This window comes from Myotis yumanensis, unplaced genomic scaffold (genome assembly GCF_028538775.1).
Source record: "Myotis yumanensis isolate MYYU_CA2020_CCGP unplaced genomic scaffold, mMyoYum1.0.hap1 SCAF_4, whole genome shotgun sequence".
NCBI lineage: Eukaryota > Metazoa > Chordata > Mammalia > Chiroptera > Vespertilionidae > Myotis > Myotis yumanensis.
The window spans coordinates 62,199,872-62,223,879 of record NW_027223755.1 but is presented as its reverse complement, the minus strand read 5'-3'; the positions used below and the strand labels follow the sequence as shown (position 1 = coordinate 62,223,879).

General features: G+C 41.8%; 1 protein-coding gene across 1 annotated transcript in view; it reads left to right on the top strand.

Moving 5' to 3' along the window:
• The window catches only part of FBXL17 (F-box and leucine rich repeat protein 17), a 456,197-nt gene extending 435,549 nt beyond the window's left edge, over positions 1-20,648 (top strand). The window contains exon 9 of the mRNA XM_070412419.1: positions 17,944-20,648. Within this exon, the coding sequence (XP_070268520.1) occupies positions 17,944-18,084 (141 nt within the window). The 3' untranslated portion in view covers positions 18,085-20,648. The remainder of the gene's footprint in view (positions 1-17,943) is intronic.
• The last annotated feature ends 3,360 nt before the right edge of the window (positions 20,649-24,008 follow it).

Below are 24,008 nucleotides of genomic sequence, written 5' to 3'. Positions count from 1 at the left end.
TTTCAATGAGTGCACTTATATCAAGCCCTTAGAATATTGTGTTATATATAAAATGCTCAGTGTTATTGATTATTCTTATCATCAATGTCATTATATTAGCCTGTGGTTTAATATTTGAATTTCCAGTGGAGAAACAAAAAAGTGTATTGCCTGCTATCCTGTTTTGAAAGAGAATTAAAATGAAAGGGAAAAAAACACTCAGATTACAGGAGATTTTGCCCTTTTACTTTTTTCCTCACTTAAATTTAAACTTCAGATTCTTTTCTATACAAAGATAGCAATAATCACATTTCTATACACTTTACAAAGGAAAACCAATGCATCCATGGGACACGCTGTATTGGGGATCAACTTACTAGCCCAGGCATAGGGATGAAGAAAGATTTGCAATGGGAGGGAAGGGTGAGTTGGGGAGCAGATAATTCAAATAGGTAAACAAAAAGAAAGTACTAAGAAAAATAATGGAGAAAAATAATAACAACAGGAAAGTCAGAGACATTATGATTAGGATATGGAGACAACGATTTACTACCTCAGTGTGATCATCTGTGCCAACAAAGAATTAACTAAATTAATTTGGGCCTTTCTCTCTTCTCCCTGTACCTTAACCAAACCTGCTGACCACTAATAATTCATAAGTATGAGTTATCCTTCCCCTTCGTGGAGCCAAAGGAGTGAACAAGAGAACTCAATGGTCTGCACAATTACCCCCACTTCAGAAACGCTGTCCCTGGGGTCCCTGCACTGGGATGAGGGAGGGTTTGTGGCATCTGTGTGTCCCAGGACGCATGCACCGTGCTCCTATGGTTCTGAGAAATATTGAAGGCTGGTTATATTTTCTTTCATGTGCAGTCAGTTTCATTTGGGGCCACTTATACTTAATCCGAAAGCTATACTTGACCAAACTTATGCTTTTTTCCTCACTTGAGTTTTTGAAAAATTGTAAGAATAACAAAATGCATTGTATTTGTTGCAGGAAGGTGTTTTTCCTCCCATTTCTCTCATTAGGTAAACAAAGAACAGATGAGAAACATTAAACATATTGTTTGCAGACGAAAGCAACATGTACTTAGATTATCAGACAATGTCTAAGCAAAACAGCAGTAAAATTTGTTTGGCTGCAACAGTGGTGACAGAGGAGTCCTCCGGCCATTTGAGGAACGCTTGAGGAACGCGGCATTCCCCGGGCACTTGTAAAATTAGGAAGTGCATTAGGAAGCCCCGGTTTGAATAGCTTTTCTGATTGCTGGATGGATAAGCACGTTACAGGCATTACTTTGGGTTTTGAAGCTGAGGCCACTTAATCTCCTAAACTTTAATGCATTGTAAGAACCAAGAGAAGAAAACGCTGTGTGAGATGGCTTTGATGAATTGGGGTGAATTTATATTCTTAAAGACTGTTCAAAGGCTTACTTGACCTTGGGAATTAGAGTTGACCCGAAATCACCTATCAACTTAACACACATTTACTTGTCGATTTAGTAAAAACTACTTGTATAATCAACGGGACTCTAATAGGAGCAATATGTTTACTCCGCTTGCCTTAATTACAGACGGCGGCTTTGGTTCTAGAAATCATTTTCACAACTTCAGGGAATGCTAGATTCTATATAGATCTGTTTCTCCTAATAATGTATTTTCCTCATTTCTCACAAGGCAGTTTGGATGGAGAACAAAACTGGAAAAGACAAAAAAAAAATCATGGAAAAGCTGTAGGGCAAATGGAAATGCAGTGTTCAAGGTTAATGAAAAATGTTTTGGGTAACAAGGTTGATGAAAAGGGAGGGAGCCCAGTGGCATAGCATTGGCTGAGAAACCAGACCTCGCCAGAGGCAGCTGGCTGGTTGGGGAAACCTCGGTGATAAAATGTCGCGGTGGAAACCTCTGCCGTGCGTGTTAATACAGAAGTTTGGAGACAGAGAGCCTGAATTATGAGCAGCGAATAACATCATAAATGTAGCAATTCTCGTATGCCAAAGCCTTGTGAAAAGCAGTTGGATGGAGAAATGCTGGAGCTTTTAAAAGCTCCCTTTCACTTACTTTTTTTTTTTAACTTCATGCAGAACTAATTTTATACACTGTTCATTTGATTTGAAAATGCCAGCGTCTGGGGTATCATTAAAGAGCGTTATTGAGGGAGCCACTCTTGGCAAAGCATTTTGCTTAAAATGCTTATTAGTTCCTCTGTCCCTGCAGAGTTGTAGACAGGATGGAGAAAGTGCACCTCCATCTACTAACTCCATCCCTCTGCCTCCGTCTGCAGCAGGTAGCTGCCCTTCTGTTGGACGGCTACTTCTCCTGGGCCCATTAAGGCGCCAGGAGGGCTGTGGAGGCCACGTTACTTAAGGAAGAGACATAAATAGATTTTGAAAGGTCCACCCCAATGTCCTATGACCAAAGCCTCTCGGAATTTCTTTGATTTCTAGTTGACATAAATTAGAATTACACAGGCGTGAAGAGTCCACCCAGAAAAGATCAGAGAGGCTGCTGGGGGAGGAGAGGGCTTCTCTGTGATCCTATTGATTTTTCCAGCTGCCTTCAGGCCAGGGGCCACTGCAGAGGCGACTGTTATTGATCCACACCATGGAAATAATGAAATTAATTCATTTCTCATCAAACTGCCATGGCCAAGACCCTTTCCCTTCACCTGCCCTAATTCCCGAAGTTCTTAGTTGGGGAGTTAAATAGATGATTTTCTTAAAATAAGAAATTCTTTCTTGAGGTCATATGGAATCTTTGTTTTCACACAAGTTCCTCATTTAAATGGTAGAGATATTTCGCTTAATCAAGTCAACGAGAAGCCAGTATAGAAAACAAGTAACAAACCAGTCAGCCCTTTAGAGCCAGGAATCTGCTGTACAGCCTTCAACTACCCAGGGCCAAGTCGTGTGTGCCCAATTTAATATCAAAATATTCAGGGCAGAATTGACCACTGCATTTTCCAGGAAGTAATCATGGTGAGAGAAAGCCTCAACAACCTAAATATTTCTGTGGAGAAAATGGAGTTTTTATCAGCTTATTTAGGAATCATAAGCAGGAAAGCCCTGTGGGGAAAATAATGTAGGGCTCTGTAACTAATACACAGAACTAACTGGAAAAATCAGTTTCAGGGAAAATAATTTGCGAGGCACTGTGTCCAGGACTGTTTTGGTAGCAATTCAGCCATGAAACAAAGTGTATACCTGCAGGGGATCGCCCCTCCCCTGCAACGTGCACACAGCTGTTTCTAGATTGCCCGTAGCCAAATTTTAAGACTGAAAATGTATGCCTTATCAAAGAAAATAAAGTGTAAAAAAAACACACCAAGGAAAAACACAAAAAACCAAAAACATTCTCTCCTAACAAGGCAGGAGTGGTCTGACCATACCGATCCCGTAGCCCCAGGTCATGAGCAACATACTGTTACATGAACAACCCGCAGTGCCATGTGCTCCACAGAAAGGGGAGAGGAAAGATGGTGAGAGAGTGTGGCTGGGCTCTCAAATCTGAACCTAAGTCTTTCACTTGAAGTATCAGCATCTTGTTTCTTTTGCTGATAAAACAGTTTCTCTGGGTGATTTTTCACATAGGAGCACTTTAAAACACATTTTTACAACCCTCTCCTGATTATTCCTGGTAATTGAAACAGGGAAAAGCACATCAGCTGAGATATAGAGGTTACCACTCAACCTCATTTTAGCCAAGTGTTCCCACCTCTTCTTCCAACCCTGTTCACCTGAACTGTTGTGAAGTGGTAACCGAAAGGCCTTTCCTGCCTTTAGATACTAAACCAAGAAAATGCTGGCCTGGAGCTTTTTTGACACGTTTATTTGGTGAACATTAGTGTTTTCAAATTCTACTTCCATTGCTTTACTGTCTGTGGGACTTTGGACAACTTCCTCACTAAAAGCCTCAGTTTCACCATCTGAAAAATGGGGTAATATTATGTATCTTATGGGTTTAAATGAGATATTGCAACAAAGCACTTAACCCAAAGATATGCACACTGAAAATACTCAATAAATGTAGCTGCTATTAGCTATTATTATTTTCATTATTATTTACTCATGTAGTACGCATACCTGCTCCGAATCATGTATCGGATATTTAACCATGATATGAACCACCTGGCTCATAATATCCTAGCTATGAATGTATATCATATATGCTAAGATCTTATCAAAAAAACAAACAAACAAAAAAAACTAGGCCCCTGAGACTCAGACAACAATTCTAAAAAAACCATAGAATCTATTTTTTAAAATAGTTAAGACCAATCAATTTACAGTCAAACTTATAGAGGAAGACGAAATCTAGAGACCAGCAGATGAACAGAAAGAGTAAAGATTCGCCAAGTATGACAGCCAGTCGGTGTCTAGGCTGGGACTTGTTTGGTTTGTTTCTTCAGAAAAATCAACATCTCCTGAGAACCTTTTAAGGAGGTGTGCTGCAAATAGCTGTTTTTTTGTTTGTTTGTTTTGCTCACTTCTGTTATGGGATGGATGTAGAGTGAAATTGTGTGTGTGTGTGTGTGTGTGTGTGTGTGTGTGTGTGTGTTAGAGGAGGAAGGAAAGGGCCTTCTGTTCCCCAAATGCTGTAGGGTGGATAGACTGTTTGCTTGGCGTTTGCCTGAAGGAACCCTGGAGCATCATTGCTTTGCAGTAAATAATCTCCTTGGAACTTTGATTCGACTTAAGTAATTTTACAAAAGAATGAGGTTGCAGGATCATAATTATTTTTCTAATTTAGAAATAGGAAAGGTAACAGCAATATCTCAACAGAGCTCAGATCGAATCCCAGAACTCATAAGCACCTGACTTTGCAAAGTGAGAACAAGGATGGCCCGCAGGGGCTCAGGAGACTGGGGGCTGCTGCCCGCTGGGAAGGAACGGCCTGCTCGAGAGGCCCGCCGCACAGCAGCAGGTTTTCAGGGCTGGCCATGCTGCGCCTCATGCAAATTTTGTTTGGCAAGTAGTTTTTCAAAGAGAAAATCTAAACTTCCCCCCTGCCAATTTTGATTAAATATTTTATTCATTTATTCAAGAAATAGCTATTGAGCTGCTTACTATGTTCCAGTCACTCTGATAGGTGACAGGTCAGAAAAAATCAGCGAACAAGATCGAGTTCCTACCCCATGGAGCCTGCAGCCTCCTGGGGGAGACAAGCAAATGGGCAGCCACAGTGCTGTCAGACTGCAAATTAATTTTCAAAACCGGCACCCAGACTTACCTTTCTTCTGCACGAAGAACCACTTACATAGCACACCTGCCTCAGCGGTCCTCTGGAGCCCTGCTTTCTGGCCACTCCAGGGAAGTTCCTGAGAAGGACTGGCTATGAACAGTCGTCCGTCCTTTTTCACCACTCCTCACCACCTATTTCCATCCCCACCGTGCCCCGTTTCTGTCCTTTTCAAGGTCACCAGTGACTTCCATGTCACCAAATCCAGCGGCCACAACCTGCTCCATCTCTTAGCAGCTGCCCACATGCTAACCTTTGTGAGAATGCTTTCCTCTCATCGTCCCTGTCACCATGCTCCTGGCCTTTCTCTCTCCAGATCCCGTACCTCCATGGCCTCATCTGTGAAGTGGAAGTAAAAATAGCACCCATCTCGTAGGCTATTGAGAGGATTAATTGAATTTATATGGGCAAAGTTTCTTACATGAAGTAAGCGATTAACTAGTAGCTCTTATTTGTTGTGGTGGTTAATTCTTACTTTTTTCATCCCCACCACTCTCCTCCTCATTAGAATGTAAGGTCCCTGAGCGTCTCCTGTGCTGTATTGTCAGGGCCTCCCATAGGGGCTGGTATGTTGTAGTTGCTAAACAGATATGTATTGGATGATGGATGGAAGGATAGATGGATGGGCAGATGGATGGGCAGATGGATGGATGGATGGATGGATGGATGGGCAGATGGGTGGATGGATGGATGGATGGATGGACGGACAGATGATGGATTGGATTGTGTTTCCCATCTGCATTCTGTGTAACACCGTGCTTCTGAGGCCTTTCCTCAGGCTAAGAGGACAGGGTGCCTGGGCTTTGCAGCCATCAACCAGAGAGCCCCACTGTTACTGCTTTATTTATTTACGTTATTTACATGGTTTATCTACTTAGTTATTATGTGGTTTATAGAAGTTGTTCAGCTAAAAGCAAGTTTGATAACCTTTAGATCCCACTGCTTCTTAATAATTTGATTGATTATAAAAAATATCGAGGCAGAGGGGAATAAATGAATAAGAAAGACAACCCCTGGGGTATAAGACCAGTTTCCTGTAGCTGGGAATTCTGAGTGTAGCCGAATGCTCCCTGGGTTCAGGACAGTCACAGAGTTCAGGCAGCTGCTGTGCCATGGGACTCAGCATCCTTCAGCGGCCAACCCTGAAATGCTCTGATTGATGTAGTCTCTCTTCTGAAAACCAAAAATAGCACTTGTTTTGTAGGGTTTTTAAAAATATATTTTTGTTGATCAGAAAGAATGGAGAGGGATAGAAATATCAATGAAGAGAGAGAATCATTGATCGGCTGCTTCTTGCACGTCCTCCACTGGGGATCAAGCCCACAACCCAGGCATGTGCTCTGACTGGGAATCGACCTATGTCCTCCTAGTTCATGGGTTAATGCTCAACCACTAGAGCCATGCCGGCCGGGCTGTTGTAGGGGTTTTTTAATCTACAGATTTACAGATTACTTTTATGCAGAATAAATTTTTGCTGATAATAAATGCATTTTAGGAAACAGGTCAAATTCATAAATTCTACCTGATGGAAACTGCAATTTTGGAAATAAATTTTTGTCATCAGGTGTCCACTGGTGATGACCACTCCATAAGCTTTGTGCAAGAAAACGAAAGCTGAAAACAAGAAAGCCATTAAGCACAAGAGAAAACACACTTTTTAGTTCTGAGAGTTTTCACCCTCAATTGTATTTTCCAGCTTAATTTTGCCAGTGTAATTTAGAAACACCCAGATGTGTTCCATAAATACCTCGCACTTACCACTCAGCGACTACATTAATTATCTTATTAGGGCACAGGTTTCCTCAAAGACTTGATCTTTTGCTGAACCATTTAGAGCGCTGCAGATGAGTGCCCAAGTGGCTTCCTCCATCCCTGTCCCGCACATGTCTGTCATGGCGTTCATCTGCACTGCACATGCAAATCTATTTTTTTAAAAATGTACAGACTTGCACGGTGGGTCAACTCCATGGCTATGGGCTTGTGGCCTCAGAGTGGCCTACGCAGGGCTGGTGCCTAGAACTTAAACTTGGCTTGAAACATCTTTTTTGGTGGAAGATCGCTGGGTAAAACAGGGAATGAAAATGTCACTAATTTTTCTCTCTGACAGTGTGGTTGTGGGACTCCTGTCACACTAATCTCTAATTAGAGGCTTCAGCTTGGCGAGCCCCGAGCCCCGATTCTCCCTTAACACTGCAGGCGTTTCTGTGATCCCCGTCCTCGGGGTTCTCCGCCGCTTTCTCACTGTGCTAATTCAAGTGAAGAGAAGCAATGCTCGTCCTCACAGGCAGCCCACATTTCATGAAAAAGAGACAGCACGAAGCCAGGCCTGTTGTGATATTGACAGAGCATAGCACTCCCAATCATTGCAGATTCTGAAATGGAATGACTGCATTTGACAAAATTGACTGAATTCATGAGCCTGCCGCCCTGCCAGGTTTATTGCCTTCTCAGTATCTGTCTCTTTCTATGCTTTGGGGTTTTTAGATGAGATTTTTACCACACAAGAGTCAGAGTTCTTACATCTATATTTAAAAATGCATTCTTAGAGGCCTCAGGCTATGGATGTGAGGTTTCTGTGTGAAGCATGGTGCATTATGGGTAGCCTGCAGTCAGCTGACTCTCGTGGTTAGCAAGTGGCTTTTAGGCTCCAATAAGATAATCCAGTTTTGTTTTTAAATGTATAATAAATACTGAGTCCTCTCCCACCTCATGAGTGGCCCCTTGAAGAAGCACAAGGTCCATGTGAACACTGGGTTTGGGGCACTTTTCCCTCCCTTAGCTGTTGGGAAGGCCAGGGGCTGCCTCCTCTGGCCACCCCTCACTAGCAATCTAAGGCAATGCTGAAGGAGAAGAAACCAGTCTGGTGTTACCATAGTCAAAAGTATACTTCTGTTTCAGGCAGGGATGAGTATTTAGGGGAAAAGAGAGGTGGGCTAATGAGCTGTGGGAGCAACTTTCTTTCTCCAGAACTCCTGACTCAGAGTTTAATGCGGGGGGCAGCCTGGGAGAAGGTACGTGCTCCTTACCTTTCAGTAATCTTAGTTCAGGGCTTGCCTTCAAACCCCCAAGTGCAGAGGTCATCTGCACCCTATAGGGACTCCTCAGTCGGAAGCTTTAGTCCAACACATCTCAACCCCCGCTGCCCTTGGGCATCTCCTGGGAGCTGTAGAGAATACTGATGCCTGGGCCCCACTCCTCCAAGGTTCGGATACAGGTCACCTGGAACACGGCCTGGGCAGGGGAAGTTTAAAAGACCCCTGTGAGTAGTTGGGCTGAGAACCACGGTATTCTTGATTGTAATCTTGGTTGCAGTCATAGTTTAAGTCATCCCACATCAACAAACATGTCAGACATTTGTTGCAGCCGAGTCAGGGTGCAGCTCATGGAGAAGGCCTGGGTGTGGCTGAGGAAGGAAGAGCGAAGGAAGGGACCTCGAAGTTGCCTGCAGAGTAGGGAGCGGGAGCAGCCAGGCTGCTCACACCAGAGTCATTTCCACAGCCCCCACCAGGCTGGGAAGACCCATCCCCCTCACTGTGGGTGCTGCCTGCAGCCTGTCCATGTAGCTCCAGCTTTATCCGCCTTGCTGCTCACGAGAAAGAGAAAGGTAAGCTGGGAGCCTGTGCAAGTGGTGCTGGATGCCTGGCGTCCCAGGCCTCCCTGCTCTAACTGTAGAGAAACATCACCAAGATGTGCCATGTCACCCGAAAGGGGATGTGAGAGGTCCTGCCACAAAGGGAGGGAAATAGGATCATAAAAACCTCCCAGGGCTTGCAGTGTGCATGCTGTCGGCTGAGCAGGGTCCTGGGAAAATCAATGTATTGTCCTCTCTTTTATTTTTTTCTTAGTGTCCTATTTAAAATATTTTAAACTGCACTTAGATGACTCATCTCATTCACATACAAATTTGAGCTATTGCTAAAAGTTCCATTACCCCTATTTTACTCATTTCCATGTGTGCCCGTCCTGGGGCCAGTGGAGTCTCATTTGAATGTGTGTTGTCCAGGATGACCTCCAGGGGCACCTGACGAATGTCGAGGTCCATAATAGCCAGAGAGCCAGCACCTCGGAGAGAGACGGACTCCGGAGGTGTCTGCCAGCGAGACAGCACTCTGCCGCTGGGCCCCCTGGAGTCAGCCTCTGGGGCTGTTAGCAGTGAGTGGCATTGCCCAGGGAGTCTGTGGAGAATGACAGACCAGCGTGAGGGCAAGAGCCCTGAATCGGGAGGCCGGCACCGAGTGTGCTATTTGCGACACCTTCACAGACGTACTGTGGGCCCCTTACTTTTCCCACTGAGACAGGGGGATCCATTTTCTTAGCTACCCTCCCCCCTCAGAGAAGTGCCATTTGAAACAAGAATGTACCTCACCTCCGTTATACTCTAAGTTGCTATGTGTACTGGAGAAACTGACCACAGAGCTCACAAAGCAAGGGGGAGATCCATTGTTTTATTCTAGCTTAGAGCGGGTTTCCCTCTTCCCTGACAAATACGTGTACATGCAGTGCATGTCGTCCACGGGCTGGTGCCTCTTTGTCCTTCACAAGTCACTTAAAGGTCACTTCCTTTGCAAAGCCCTTCCCAGCCCCCTGGGGAGGATCAGGTGCCATTCAGCTCCCCGTCCACAGTGGTCTGCACTCCCCCTAGAAGGCCCTCGTCGGGGTTTGCTGCTGCTGGCTTCCTTGTTCTTCCCTCTCGCTGAGCGTGGGCCCTGTCTTTCCTGCTGGCTTCTGCCTGAGGGACACAGGACATCATTCCACTGGGTGGGAGAGAGGAAGGGAAGTTGCCGTTTGGGGCAGGGGACAGTTGGCGCTGCCCTGAGGCCCTTGCAGCTTCGTCATGTTTCCGTCACGGCCCAGCGTCTCCCATGACCACAGCACCATGACAATGCCTCGCAGGCCAAGTGGGATCCATTGTCGTTTATATTCCCACAGAGCAGCCACGTTGAAGAGATTTAAGAGAACTTTGAAATGAATTTGTGTGAACACAACAATCATTTTTCTTAATTGTAGCTTGAAAATGAATGTCAGTGAAGCTGTGTGCCCCTGTGTGAAGCACTAATTCTGTCTGAGCCGCTGTTCATCTGTAATCAGGGCATGAAGGCATAGATGCCTGGGAAAGAGTAGATGTTCACTGAATGTTTTTTCCATTCCCTCCACCTCCATTCTTACTGGAATATGGACATACTTTAATTTTGCCTTATTAGTCATTTGGATGAAAAAGGAACCAATTATTTCAAGTATTTCACCCAAATAAACCATGCTGCAGAGAAGAGACGTTGATTTCCCACTGACGGCATGGGAGCTGGTTTGGAGTTTTCCTCCCTGGACGGTACCAGCCCGTCCCAGTACCGTCTACCGGCTCCCTGCGACAAGAGTCACACCACTGTCACAATGAAAACCATCATCAAAAAGCCCCTCAGATTGCCAGTTGCCCCCAGGCATGTGGAGTTGCTGAAGCCCAACAAATCAATGGGTGGAGATAGCATTGTTTTGAGACAGGAGACCTGTCCACAGTCCCCTGTGTTACCAGGTAACTGTGACATCATCTGTGGGGCCCCCCTGGGCCTGCCACCCTGAGCAGACTGCTGATGCTCCAAACCAAAGTGTTCAGTCTTCTGAACCATGTGGGTTTTTGCAAAGTTTTGGAAACCAAGTCCTGTCCAGGGTCCATTAACATGTTTCTCAGTGCTCTCCGCCCAGTGTAGTATGTCACTGATCTCCAGCAAGGAAGGCTGCCCTCAACTAACCTGAGGTGTAGCCCAGCTGTTCCTGGAGTACTGCCCGACAGCCACGTGACCTAGCAAAAACTGCCGAGTCACCATCATGAGTTTCTCCTGTGCGAAACTATTGGAAACCCAGGGGAGGTGTATCTGGAAAGAGGCTCCCCTGTGATGTCAGATGGAAAGGGGAGTAGCACAAAGAATCACCTTGGGTGTGAACTTCAAAGGATTAAAGGAGTTTGGAGCTGCCATATGTCCAAACGTTAGAGACTGCTGCACTGGCGGGAACAGTCTGGGAACAAGGTGAGCTTATCCTCACAGTTTCTGATGAAGTATTATTTGGTGCCTCTTTAGTTACTCAATAAGCATTCTCTAATCAACTATCATATTAACGTAGCCAACTAATATTTATTGAGTACTTACTATGTGCAGGGCATTCTGTAGGTGCTAGGGATTTGGCCGTGACAGAAACAGCCCAAACTCCTGTCTCGAGAGGTTATATTCTAATGGGCAAGAACATGTCAGGCAGTGTGAGTAAGACTGAAAACAAAGGGATGACTACAGTACTCCTTGTTATCAAGGAAGTTATAGCCCAGGAATAACGCAGTACATTTTAATGTTGTTGGTATTTTAAATAGTGTTCAGTTTTTGCAGGGAACTTTTCTCCATCTAAAAAAATAGTGATTTTAAGTGCTTTGCAGGCATACCTCGGAAATACTGTGGGTTCAGTGCCAGACCACTGTAATAAAGAGAGTAGTACAATAAAGCAAGTCATAATCTTTTTGCTGGTGGAGGGTCTTGCCTTCAATTTGTTTAAAAAAAAAAAAAGCAACATTTTGAAGCGCAATACAGCAAAGCATAGTAAAACGAGGTCTACCTGAATTATATACCGAAGTGTGATTTTAATATACTCACATGTGTCAAATAGTTGTCCCCTCACAATAAGCATGTCCTATTTCACAACATGAGTCAAAGAGGAAACACAAGTCACTTAATATAAATGTACTAGGGGCTCAGTGCACGAATTTGTGCACCTTGAAAGGAACTGTGGGCCACGAGGCTGTGGTGGGCACAGGAGCAGGTCTCAGCCTATCCTCCGTGCCCCCGCCTGCCCCCTCCCGCCACGGCTCCTGGTCCCCTCTCTGCTGGCAGCCCTGCTCCTGCCGCTGCTGCTCCCACGTGCTCACGCTGACGGCGCTGGCCTCACTCGCACCCGCTGATGGCATAGAGCGATTGGAGCCGGCCCCAGCAGTGGTTGCAAGCAGGGCCGGCGCCGTCAGCAGGTGTGAGTGGTGGCTGCTGGCCCTGATCGCCAATCAGGACTTGGGGGAGGTGGAGAAGCCCTGAGGGGTGAATGGGGCCAGCAGCCGCCAATTGCACCCACTGATGGTGCCAAGCGATCGGAGTCGGCGCCAGGAGCCAAAAGTGGGTGTTTGCGGGGCTGGTGCCAGCAGCAGGTGCAAGTTCCAGGTGGGACCATGATGCATAGGAGCAAAGAATTTTCAGTAACCACCAGAGACTCGCCCCAATGACAGAGACTGGTGGCCCGCCTTGGTCTGGAGCCCCTGCTCACTGGGTCCACCATCCCGCCACGGCCAACACCCACCATGTTCCGCACTCTACCGCCTCCTGACACCCACCATGTTCCATGTGCACGCCGCCTGGTGGTTGGCACACATCATAGCGACCAGTTGTTTGGTTGTTCGGTGGTTCTGTTATTCCGCCGTTCAGTCTATTTGCATATTAGAGTTTTATATATATAGGTTCTTCAGCAAATTTTATCAGAAATTCTATTTTTTGAGCAATAGGTATCATTGGGGAAATAATTCAGGCCAAGGCTAACCCTTATCTGGAGCTTTGTGGAGAAAGTCTTCATAAGGAGGTGAGGACACAGTGCGATGGTCTAGATAAATTGGTTAAACTGAGTCCTGGAGACTCTGGCAGTGCTCCCCTCAGCCTCCTATAGCAGCAGCAATAGAATGAAACCGTGGTGTGATTTACTTTAATTAGCACAGCAATTTGCCTCACATTTTCCAAAAGTGCTAATAGCTGTTAGCTCAAAAAAGATTAAAATACCAGACAAATTGCTAGTACCTTAAAAAGAGTTATAATAATTTTGAAAATGTAAATTATGGTTATGCAGTCTTTGGAGAGAACTGTAAAATCCAATATTTCTTATATTTGAAGAAAAACCCTGTGGCACATGTTTTCTTCCCCCCTTTAATCACAGTAATTTCTTCAAATGACACCGCTACGTATTTCTTTAGGAAGATACACTGCATTTTTCAAATTGCATGTGTAATATAGGTGGTACCATTGATAGTTTTCAGCAAGAGGAAAAGACATTGAATACTGAAAACCAGGGATCATGGGGAAATTTTTTAAAAATTTATTTTTATGGTCTTTTTCTATATTACATGTATTTTATGAGTTGGAACAGAGAACAGTTCTTTTCATCCTAGCTAATGGAGCTGTGCATGACAAAAATGCCTGCAAACTTCGTATGTAGGCGTAATGATTTAGAACAATGTGGACCCTCCTGGTGTCTTACACTGAACTCCTTCTCTAAGGCACCGAAACGCTGAGAGAGTCTATACAAAGATGTGAGCATAATTTGTACTTCTGAGTAGATGAAAGTAACTTTAGTGTAAAGCTTGCCACACTGTAACGCCAGGAGACACTGTAAGTAAAAGATGGAACTTTCCCTAGTGGGGCCACATGTATTTCCCTGAATAACTTCTACTCGGTAAAGCTCTAAAATGGAATATTTGCGTTTCCCCCACTGCTTTGTTTTCTAGAATTTACAGAGTGCAGTTAGCAAAAAGATTGCTTAGAAGACTCATTTATCCACAGAGGAACTACAGTACCGTTTTTTCATGCAGCGTACAAAGCCAAAGCCCTGTCTGTTCTTGCCCATAACCTATGAAACCCAGAGAATTAACAGTCTCAACTATAAGTGTATCTTCCTTTGTACAAGAGAAATAGGTAAATTGAATTTTGCTAAACAAAAGGATATATAAAATACATTGAGAGAGCTGACAAAATAGGTTAACCCTACCATGAAAGTCTTTACTAAAGTGAACAATGATTCTCTAATTTATATACTCCATAAATCCATATTTTCATGTATCAAGTTTGTTTAAGGTGAATTGTATCTCCCTGCAAAGCAGTTATCACATGGAGATATTTTCTATTTTTAAAAATTGGACCTTCAAAACAAATTGCCTGTCAACCTAGGTATAAAACTTGTTACAGGCCCTTCTGTAGTGTAGAAAGGATGTACCATAGAAAACAGTCCCATCTTTATGGTGGGTTTAAACGTGTCCCCTTCTCCATATTTTTTTTTTAAGCTCTTTTCAGTTAGTCGTTCCTTGAATGCTAAGTGGCTTGGCACATGTTTAGTTCCTTTGCGATGTGATACATATTTTCTGAGTACCCTCTCTGACCAAGTGACATCAGCTCTCCCTACCTAGATCTGCACCCTTCTGGTTTATTTATGGCAGGAGGGGACAAGGTGACCTAACAGTAGCATGGGGAACATCAGGTAAAGAAAACAGAGGATTTCCAGAGAATGTGTTATTAAGGAAAATTTTGTAGTCTCTTCAAAAGAACCTTAATATAAAATAGATCTTTCTTGTATATGAAGTATATTTTATTTTATTAAAGTATATCTTTATTGATTTCAGTGAGGAAGGGAGAGGGAGAGAGAGAGATAGAAACATCAATGATGAGAGATAATCATTGATTGGCTGCCTCCTGCACATCCCCCACTGGGGATCAAGCCAGCAACCCAGGCGTGTGCCCTTGACCGGAATCGAACCTGGGACCCTTCAGTCCGCAGGCTGATGCTCTATCCACTGAGCAAAACCAGCTAGGTCTATGAAATATATTTTAAAGGTTACTTCTTGCCCTATGATTATATTATTTTGAACATTATAACTAATATTATAAAAATTTATTTCTGAAATATCTCAGAAGTGGAGCAATATTGAGCATTACTATAGAGAATTGGTCATCCTAACATGTTGACAGTTAACTCATGCACTCCATAATCATGCCTGCTGTAATAAAAAGAGCTACCATTTGTGGTCCTTTTTTAAAAAAATGTTTACTTCTTGATTTGAGAGAGAGTGTGAGAGAGAAATACTGATATGTTGTTCCACCCATTCATGCATTCCTTGGTTGAGTCTTGTATATGTCCTGACCAGGGATCAAACCTACAACCTTGGCATCTTGGCATATTGGGACAATGTGCTAGCCAACTGAGCTACCTGCTACCTGGCCAGGGTCTGGTGGCCTTTTTTTTAAGTCAGTCATAGTGTTAGGCATATTATTACAGCTAATCCTTTATATAACAGTCCTATGATATAAGTACTTTTATCCTGTTTTTACAGTTGAGGAAATCAAATCTTAAAGAAGTAAAGTGAAACCAGGATTCAAACCTGTTTCTAGTTGACTCTAAAGTCCATGGTGTAAACGCAGTTGCCATGTTTCTACTTTACATGTGCACAGCTGGAGAACCTCAGTCAAAGGCAGAGGCTTTAGTTCAGGTGAAAGAGATGAGCAAGTAAGGGGATGATGGCCATGCAGTGTGAGAGGGCTTAAATCAGGGACAAAGTTCACAGGGTGCCAGCTGTGGGTGTACAGAGCAGGGGTGCCTAACCCAGCCTCATGGGCAGATAGGCCTGCTGCAGAAAGGCTTCCTGAAGGAGGGAATTCTTGAGCTGAATATGAGTTCCTGAGGAAATTGCTGGTCTTTGTGGTTATGATTACATTAATCTCTAGCTTGCCCTTGCTCTTGGATTTCTAATTTTTATTTCTAGTTGTTATTGTTATACTAGAGGCCGGATGCATGAAATTCATGCAAGAGGCTTGGCCCTTACAGCGCCGTCTTCATCCAGAAGGTCGTCCGGAAGGATGTCTGGAAGGTCATTTGGCTATCTGGTCTAATTAGCATATTATGCTTTTATTATTATAGATCATTCATTCACTAGTAATTAGGCCTGGCTCAGAGATTTAAAAAAATGATATGGCTCTTATGGATCCTACATTGGAGAAATAGACATTAAACAAAGCAATTATAAACTAACTTTGTAATATAGGTGCTATACAGGAGAGGTTGGCAATATTGGAAGAGTGAAAAACCTGAAAGCCTTACTTCATTTGGGGAGGGGGAGCAGGGAGAGGGCAGTGACCAGAGTTACCTGGGAAAATGACATTACAGCTAAGAACTCAAGAAGGAGTAGGGTGAAAGGTGAAGGGGAATGTAGTCAGTAATATTGCAATAACCTTGCTCGGTAACAGATGGTGACTAGACTTGTGATTACATAATAAAGTATATAAATCTTGAGTCACTGTGCTACCCACCTGAGACTACATAATAGTTTAACAAATTTTTTAAAAAATAAAGAATGAGTAGGAAGTATGCATGAGAAGGTGGTTTTAAGGGGAAGTGTACTAAACAGTATTCCAGGTAAAGAAAACAACATGTGCAAAGTCCCTGAGGCCAGACAGAACTTGGAAGCTTGATAACCTGAAATTCAGTCAGGTGAGTGGCTAGTATAAAAAACAGGCTAGAGAGATGGGGCTACATGACACATGGCTTTCTAAATGTACTGTTAGAAGCTGCCTCAACACAGGCAAGACTTAGAACATAAATTTAAATTTTTAAAAATTATATTGCTTAAAAATCCTCTTAAGACCATCAGTTCATATTCTCAACTCCATATATCAGTTCTTCCTTTTTATTCAAAACTATTCTCTTCTTATTTTTGAAAACAAAATGTTATACAGCATCTCTATATCACAAAAAGAATTAACTGCATGTCTTGTTTGAATTTAGAATAAAAGTTGATTTCTATACAAGCAAATTTTGAATAGAGAAATATTCTGACAAAGATTAACTATCTCAATGCAACGCTGAAACATCAACTCTCAGATTTATATATAAAAACATGATATATATATCACAGTTTTCCAAGTCACCCAGAAAATACCCTATGATTTCAGAATAGTGCAGACGACTGAATGTCATGGTCATCATACTTGTAAGCAGGATGGAAAGGCACACAGCAAGGCTTTCGTGTTACCTTAGGGCTTTCCTGGTGGTCCTGCTCTTTCCCCGTGGTGGACAGATAAGGAAAAGGGAGCAGAGAAATGTGTACAAGCCCCGTCCTGTAGACCCGCTTACTTAGTCTAAATGAACTATTGACATATTTGAAAATGCCCAAGTGTTTGGTAAAGATTTTAAATAAAGCTCCCTAAAAGTTGTGGTTCTCCGGTTAATCATTTATTTATCTAAAGGATGAAGGAAGCTGTCTACTCCTGTGATATGAACTGCAATCAGCTTAAAAATAATTGACAAATTAATCCCTTCACAGCACAGCAATTGTACAGGTGTTAGTTCTAATTAGGCCTGTCTGATTGCCTTGTCTAATCAAGAATCAAGGTGGTATCTTTGATGGTTAAGGTCTGGTGGGGCCATCCCTGACCTGCCAGCCATGTATGTTTTAATTATTGATTCCTCCCATCTCAGCCCTTTCCGCAGAGGGACTTGAAGTCTGCAATATCTTAACATTTAAAGGGAAGAAAAATAAACATTTTCCCCAGCATTTCTATCTACAATCTTGTCCTAAAAAGCCCGGCAGGTTGATGACAAAGTCAAATGCACATTCGCACGCTCACTTACTGCAGCCTCACCTTCTGAGCACTAGATTTTCAATGGACGCATTTAGGATCCCGGCAAGTCGCAGTGATTTATGCTTCTAGAAAACACATTTGATGTCTTGATATCTTATGTCTTTTTAAAAGTCTGTAAGGGCGAATGTGGTATTTAGCAAACCGGGGCGGTCAGACCAAAAGGGCCGTGTGTCCTCTCACTGAGCACTTGCCCACACCGCGGAGAGGGACTGCGGGGCGGGTTCCTGGTGCCACTATAAGCACCCGGTGCGCGGGCGGCTGGTGGTTTCAGCGGTCCAGGTGTGTGACAGCGACTCTTGTCTGGTTTCAGGTCAATGAGGTGACGGTGGAGCAGCTGGTGCAGCAGTACCCCCACATCACCTTCAGCACCGTCCTCCAGGACTGCAAGAGGACCCTGGAGAGAGCCTATCAGATGGGCTGGACCCCCAACATGTCCGCGGCCTCCTCCTAACGCTCCTGCCCACGCTCAGGTCCACGCGGCCGCTCGGCGGGGCAGGGAGGGGTGTAGATTTGGGGCGGGTGATCTCTTGGAAAGGTTTTAACTGTCATATGTCTGTGTGTGTACCCGAGTGTGTATATTTGTGTTTCGTTCGCATACTGCCTAGCATAAGCGCGATTGCTGTTTAGTCCCAGGTGAGCTGGTTGTTTTCCTTAAAAGTTAAAGATTTTAAACGCCACAAACCTTTTAATTTTTAAGTTCAAAGGCTTATTTCTCTTTTTTAAAAGAGTGTTTTTACTGTGGAATAAAAAGAATTGAATATAGTATTTTGAACTTCTAATTCCTACCACTTGGTGATGCCCTAAAATGAAGGCAACTGTGTTCTTTCCTAGTGAGATAGACTAGCGCACTTCTGCTATGACAACCAGACCGCACGTGATGTTGCAGTAGTCAGAAGCCTGGAAACCAGCTTCTCTCACTCCCACATCCATGCACACACACACCAAGGCAGTTTCTTTCTGTGTCATTTCTGACATAGGGGCCTCCCTCCGGGCCACTGGGAGAGCATGCTGCCCACTGTGGCTCTGCTAACTCAGTGTCTCCACGGGTGGCCAACTTGCTATCTGGTAGGTGACTTAGGAACTAGAGAGGATAAAGCCTTTTGTGAAATTTGTATCTGGAGGTAACAGTCCCCTGGCCAGCTCACAAAAGCTAATTATTCATCTTTCTACAAAAGCGTTCTGTTGAGTACTAAATATTTCAGTTGAGTTTTACATTAGCATTGTGTTAGTTTTTACTTCATGGATAGTAACTGGTCTTGGATGTATTTTAATGGTATTTGGAGCTAATCTTCACATTATTCACATTAAAGTCATCAATGTAATTAATAGTGTGAAGTTATTTTTTAAAAATCTACAGATCATTTAATTATTTTTGTTAATTTGGGTAATTATGAAATTATATTTCTGAGATTTGGGGGTAGTCACATTAATAAAATATTAATGAGTGATATAAATAGACAATCTTTTTTTGTTTTGCTTTGGGCTTTAGAGCGGGTTTTTGGTTATATGCATGTTATTTTTAAATAGTTCTTATGCTACTGCAAAGATCTATTGCTGTTTAATGTATGCGTTAAGAAAAATTATAAAGTCTTTTCTTTAAGATTCTGTTTACACTTGTCAGAAATAAACATTTCTTTGTTTAAAGATCGACACCTTTCAGTTAAGAAAAGATCTATGTAAATGAATGTTTTGATTTCACACATATTTACAGTTAATCCATGTAGAGACTCAGGCTCAAATAACCTTTCCTCTGTCTAGATTTATAATCAAGACAGCAGGGAGCCTTTTTATTCTAAAGAGTGATTATCTTTCCCAGTAGAGCTAGATACAAAACCCTGGCTTGTGAGTTTGCTATTTATTCTTCCCCAGTATGGACTAGCTGTTTTGTTTTGTTTTTTGGTCTTTAACAGGTATACTAAAGTTTGAGTTTAACTTTCTATAAGTCCCAATATTGCTAAAATGAGACTATCTGTAAGAAACAAAAAATAGCTTTACATTCAAATGTCATTCACTTATTTATAATGACTCCCAAAAATGCAAACAACTGCTTTTTTTTGATTATGTCAACATGTTTCTGATATGGCTTTTTTATTTTTATTTTTTGCTTTTAATCCAAATCAGTTAGGAAAATCTAGTCAGTACCCACCAAGGGTGTTTTTTCTGTCACTAAATGGATTATTAATTTAATTTTAAGGGAATAAAGTTTGTGTAAGAAAAAAAAAGCTGTTTACTATTAATAAACTGTAATTCTTCTTACACATCAAACTGTATTGTTTTCATTTCCCCTCCACTGAAAAAATATCTTAAATCATAATATTTTAACTGGTTTTTAATCCAAAACTAATTTATAAGACAGTATGAATAGTAATAGTAGCTTGAGTGAATAAGCAAAAGTTTAATTTTTATATATGTCACACTATATTTTAAATAGTTGAAAAAAAAAGACTAAAGAAGGGAGAGCCATCCTTGATACAGATGGTGCCATTTCAATTCAAAATTGTAATAATTTTGGAGTGTTACAGTTTGTTGTCAAATGGTTTCAGAAGTGTACAATTGATTTTTTTAATGTTGCAATGTTTGATCTAAAGTGCAGCACTATAACATGCTTCAGCTTGGGTTGGGGGGTGGGGGGCTTGCACTCTTATTCTTTAAGATGTTGACTAATCCAGAAAGCCTGATGCCACATAACCTGGAAAACCGCTTTGGTATATTTGTAGAAATCTCTAGAAATGTCCTATCCAGCCTCAAAGCATTAATCTCAAAAAAAAAAAAAAAAAAAAAAAAAAAACCAACCAGAAAATGCATTACCTCGAGTGATCCTGTGGTGGTTGTTGAATGTGTTCTCATTAGATGCTTTGAATTGAGGCTTAAAATGATTTTTCTGGGCAATATAGAATTTTTTTGTTTTGTTTTTTGCTTAGAATGTCATAAATGTTTGTGAACACGTTTAATGCAGGGCTTTTTATCCTCTCCAAAATGTCAACAGTATTTTCAGAATAAAGGCTATGAAATATATTGCTGTAGTGGAAATTCTGGTCCTTTGTCTTTAATGTCTTTTTGAGTGGATAAAGGAAATTTACTCGGTTTGTAGTATCTATATTTCTGTGAATCTTTTGACCTTGCAATGGGTTGCAATAAAAGAGAAACAAAACCACTGTGTCTTTTGTTTTCTTTTAGAGACAATCAGTGGTCTCCCTGATGCTGGTCGAGTGTGAGGCAGGCAGTGGCCCATGCCCTGTGTGTTTCACTAGGACTTTATGTAGGTTTGAGTAACCAGGAATAATAAACAAGACCCGGTTTAGGAGGTTCTAGTTTGGCTAGTGATTACTGAGATAAGATTAAAACTGAAGGGTTTAAACAAGTGGTTTGTTTACAATCCCATTCCATAAAAACTCATTCATTCACTTGGCCATTAATATACTCATTTACTTTTTTTTAAAGAAAACGAATACATTTATTGAGTAAAAAACATATGGAAGGCACTGGGTATTTAAAGATCCCATCCTCAGGTTGCTCATAGCCTAGCAAGGAGAAAGTCTTGAAAACCAGCAATAGCAATGGAGTACAACAGGTATAATAATGTGCACAATTAAAGGGAGCACACGCAGGACAGAGCTGCAGCTTTGGGAAGGAAGAGCTTCACTGAAGAGGAGCTGGGTTTTTTTGTTTGTTTGTTTTTAATATGTATTTTATTGATTTCAGAGAGGAAGGGAGAGAGAGATAGAAACATCAATGATGAGAGAATCATTGATTGGCTGCCTCCTGCATGCCACACACTGGGGGATCAAGCCCGCAACCCGGGCTTATGTCCTGACCGGAATCAAACCGTGACCTCCTGGTTTATAGATCAATGCTCAACCACGGAGCCACACCAGCTGGGTGAGGAGGAGCCTTTTAAAAAAATTAATTTATTGAGATAAGATTGGTTAATAACATTATATAAGTTTCATGTGTACAGTTCTATAATGCATCATCAGTATATTGCATTGTGTGGTCACTACTCAAAATCTAGTCTCTTTCTATCACCCTCTTCATCCTCCCCCCACTCCCTTTTCCTCCGGTAACCACCATACTGTTATGTGTCTATCAGTTTGTTTGTTTGTTGCTTTCTGTTTTATATCCTATGTATCATGGTTTTGTCCTTTTCTGTCTGACTTATTTCACTTTAGCATGATGCTCTTAAGAGCCATACATGTTAACATAAATGGCAACATTTTGACATTTTAAATGGCTGAATAGTATTCCATTGCATATATGTACCACATCTTCTTTATCCAGTAAATCTGTTGAAGGACACTTAGGTTGTGTTCATGTCATGGCTGTTGTGAATAATGCTGCAATGAATATAGGATACATATATCTTTGCAAATAAATGTTTTTGAGTTTTGGGGGGTAGATAATCAGAAGAGGGATTGCTGGGTCATATGGTATCTCTATTCTTAATTCATTGAGGAACCTCCATACTGTTTCCATAGTGGCTATACCAGTTTACATTCCCACCAGCAGTGAATGAGGATTCCCTTTTCTCCACAACCTCTCCAACACTTGTTATTTCTTGTCTTACTGATAATAGCCATTCTAACAGATGTGAAATGGCATCTCGTTGTGGTTTTGATTTGCATCTCACTTATAGCTAGTGAGGTTGAGCATCTTTTTATATGTCGGTTGGCCATCTGTATGTCTTCTTGGGAGAAGTGTCTGTTCAGATCCTCTGCCCATTTCTAATTGGATTGTTTATTTTCTGTTGTTGTTGAGTTGTATGAGTTCTTTATATACTTTGGATATTAACTTCTTATTGGAGGTATTATTTGCATACATCTTCCCCTATTTGGTTGCTTGCCTTTTGTTTTGTTGATAGTTTCTTTTGCTGTGCAGAAGCTTTTTAGTTTGATATAGTCCCATTCATTTGTTCTTGTTTTTATTGCTCTTGCCTTCAGGATCAAGTTCACAAAAACACCTCTAAGCCCAAGGTTCATATACTTCATAGCTATGTTTTCTTCTATGTATTTTATTGTTTCGGTTCTTATATAAAAGTCTTTAATCCATTTCGAATTAATTTTTGTGTGCAATGTCAAATAGCAATCTAGTTTCATTCTTTTGCATGTGGCTTTCCAATTTTCCCAGCACCATTTATTGAAGAGGCTTTCCTTTCTCTATTGTATGTTTTTGGCTTGTTTGTCAAAAATTAGTTGCCCATATATGTATGAGTTTATTTCTGGGCTTTCAATTCTGTTCCATTGGTCTGTGTGTCTCTTTTTTTCTGCCAATACTTACTGTTTTGATTATTATAGCTTTGTAGTATACTTTGAAGTCAGGGAATGTGATACTTCTGGGTTTTTTCTCTTTTTTCTCAGGATTGCTTTGGCTATTCAGGGCCTTTTATGGTTCCATACAAATTTGAGGATTTAGGTTTCATTTCTTTGAAAAATGTCATTGGGATTCTGGTGGAGATTACATTAAATCTATAAATTGCTTTAGGTAACACAGCCATTTTAACTATATTGACTTTTCTAATACAAGAACATGGAATATCGTTTTATTTTGTGTGTGTGTGTGTGTCCTCAATTTCTTTCAGCAATATCTTGTATTTTTTAGTGTATAGGTTTTTCACTTACTTTGTTAAGTTTATTCCTAGGTATTTTATCTTTTTTTTGTGGCAATTACAAATGGAATTGTTCTTTTTTTTCTGATATTTTATTGGTAATGGATAGGAATGCAACAGATTTTTGTACATTGATTTTGTATCCTGCAACTTTACTGTATTTGTTCTTTGTTTCTAATAGTCTTTTGATGGAGTCTTGAGGTTTTTCTTATATAGAATCATGTCATCTGTAAATAGTGACAGTTTTACTTCTTCATTCCCAATTTGGGTGGGCAGGCAGTAGGCTGGGATTGCAGGATCACAAGGAAGACTTCAACTGAGTCTGTAGGTTCTATTTCATGAATTGAAGGATGGCATTACCAGTATTTGTTTTATTAATATGCTATATTTTGTATCAAACATTGTATTGCATTTTAAAAGAAAAATGTTTTATACTTTGAACTGATTATCAAGAATTGTTAAACCTAGATGCAAGGTTCCCATCCCATTGGTAGTGGAGGTTAGCTCTGTGTGAAGCCGAGTTTATACACTGCCACACCTAAGTACATGGTAGCGGTCAGAGGACACACTAGTCTCTCCTTCCCCTCCCCTGTGCTGGGAGCATCACGTTCATAACTTCCTGGTTTCTATCTGACCATCATTGGAATTCTAAACCCAACAGCTGTCCATGTGGTACTGAGACAGCTGTGAGCATTCTTGTGGTATAACTGTCATGTCATTAACACAGGAATCAAAGGACCACTACACTGCTTTGTAAAGCGGTGGGGGGGCCC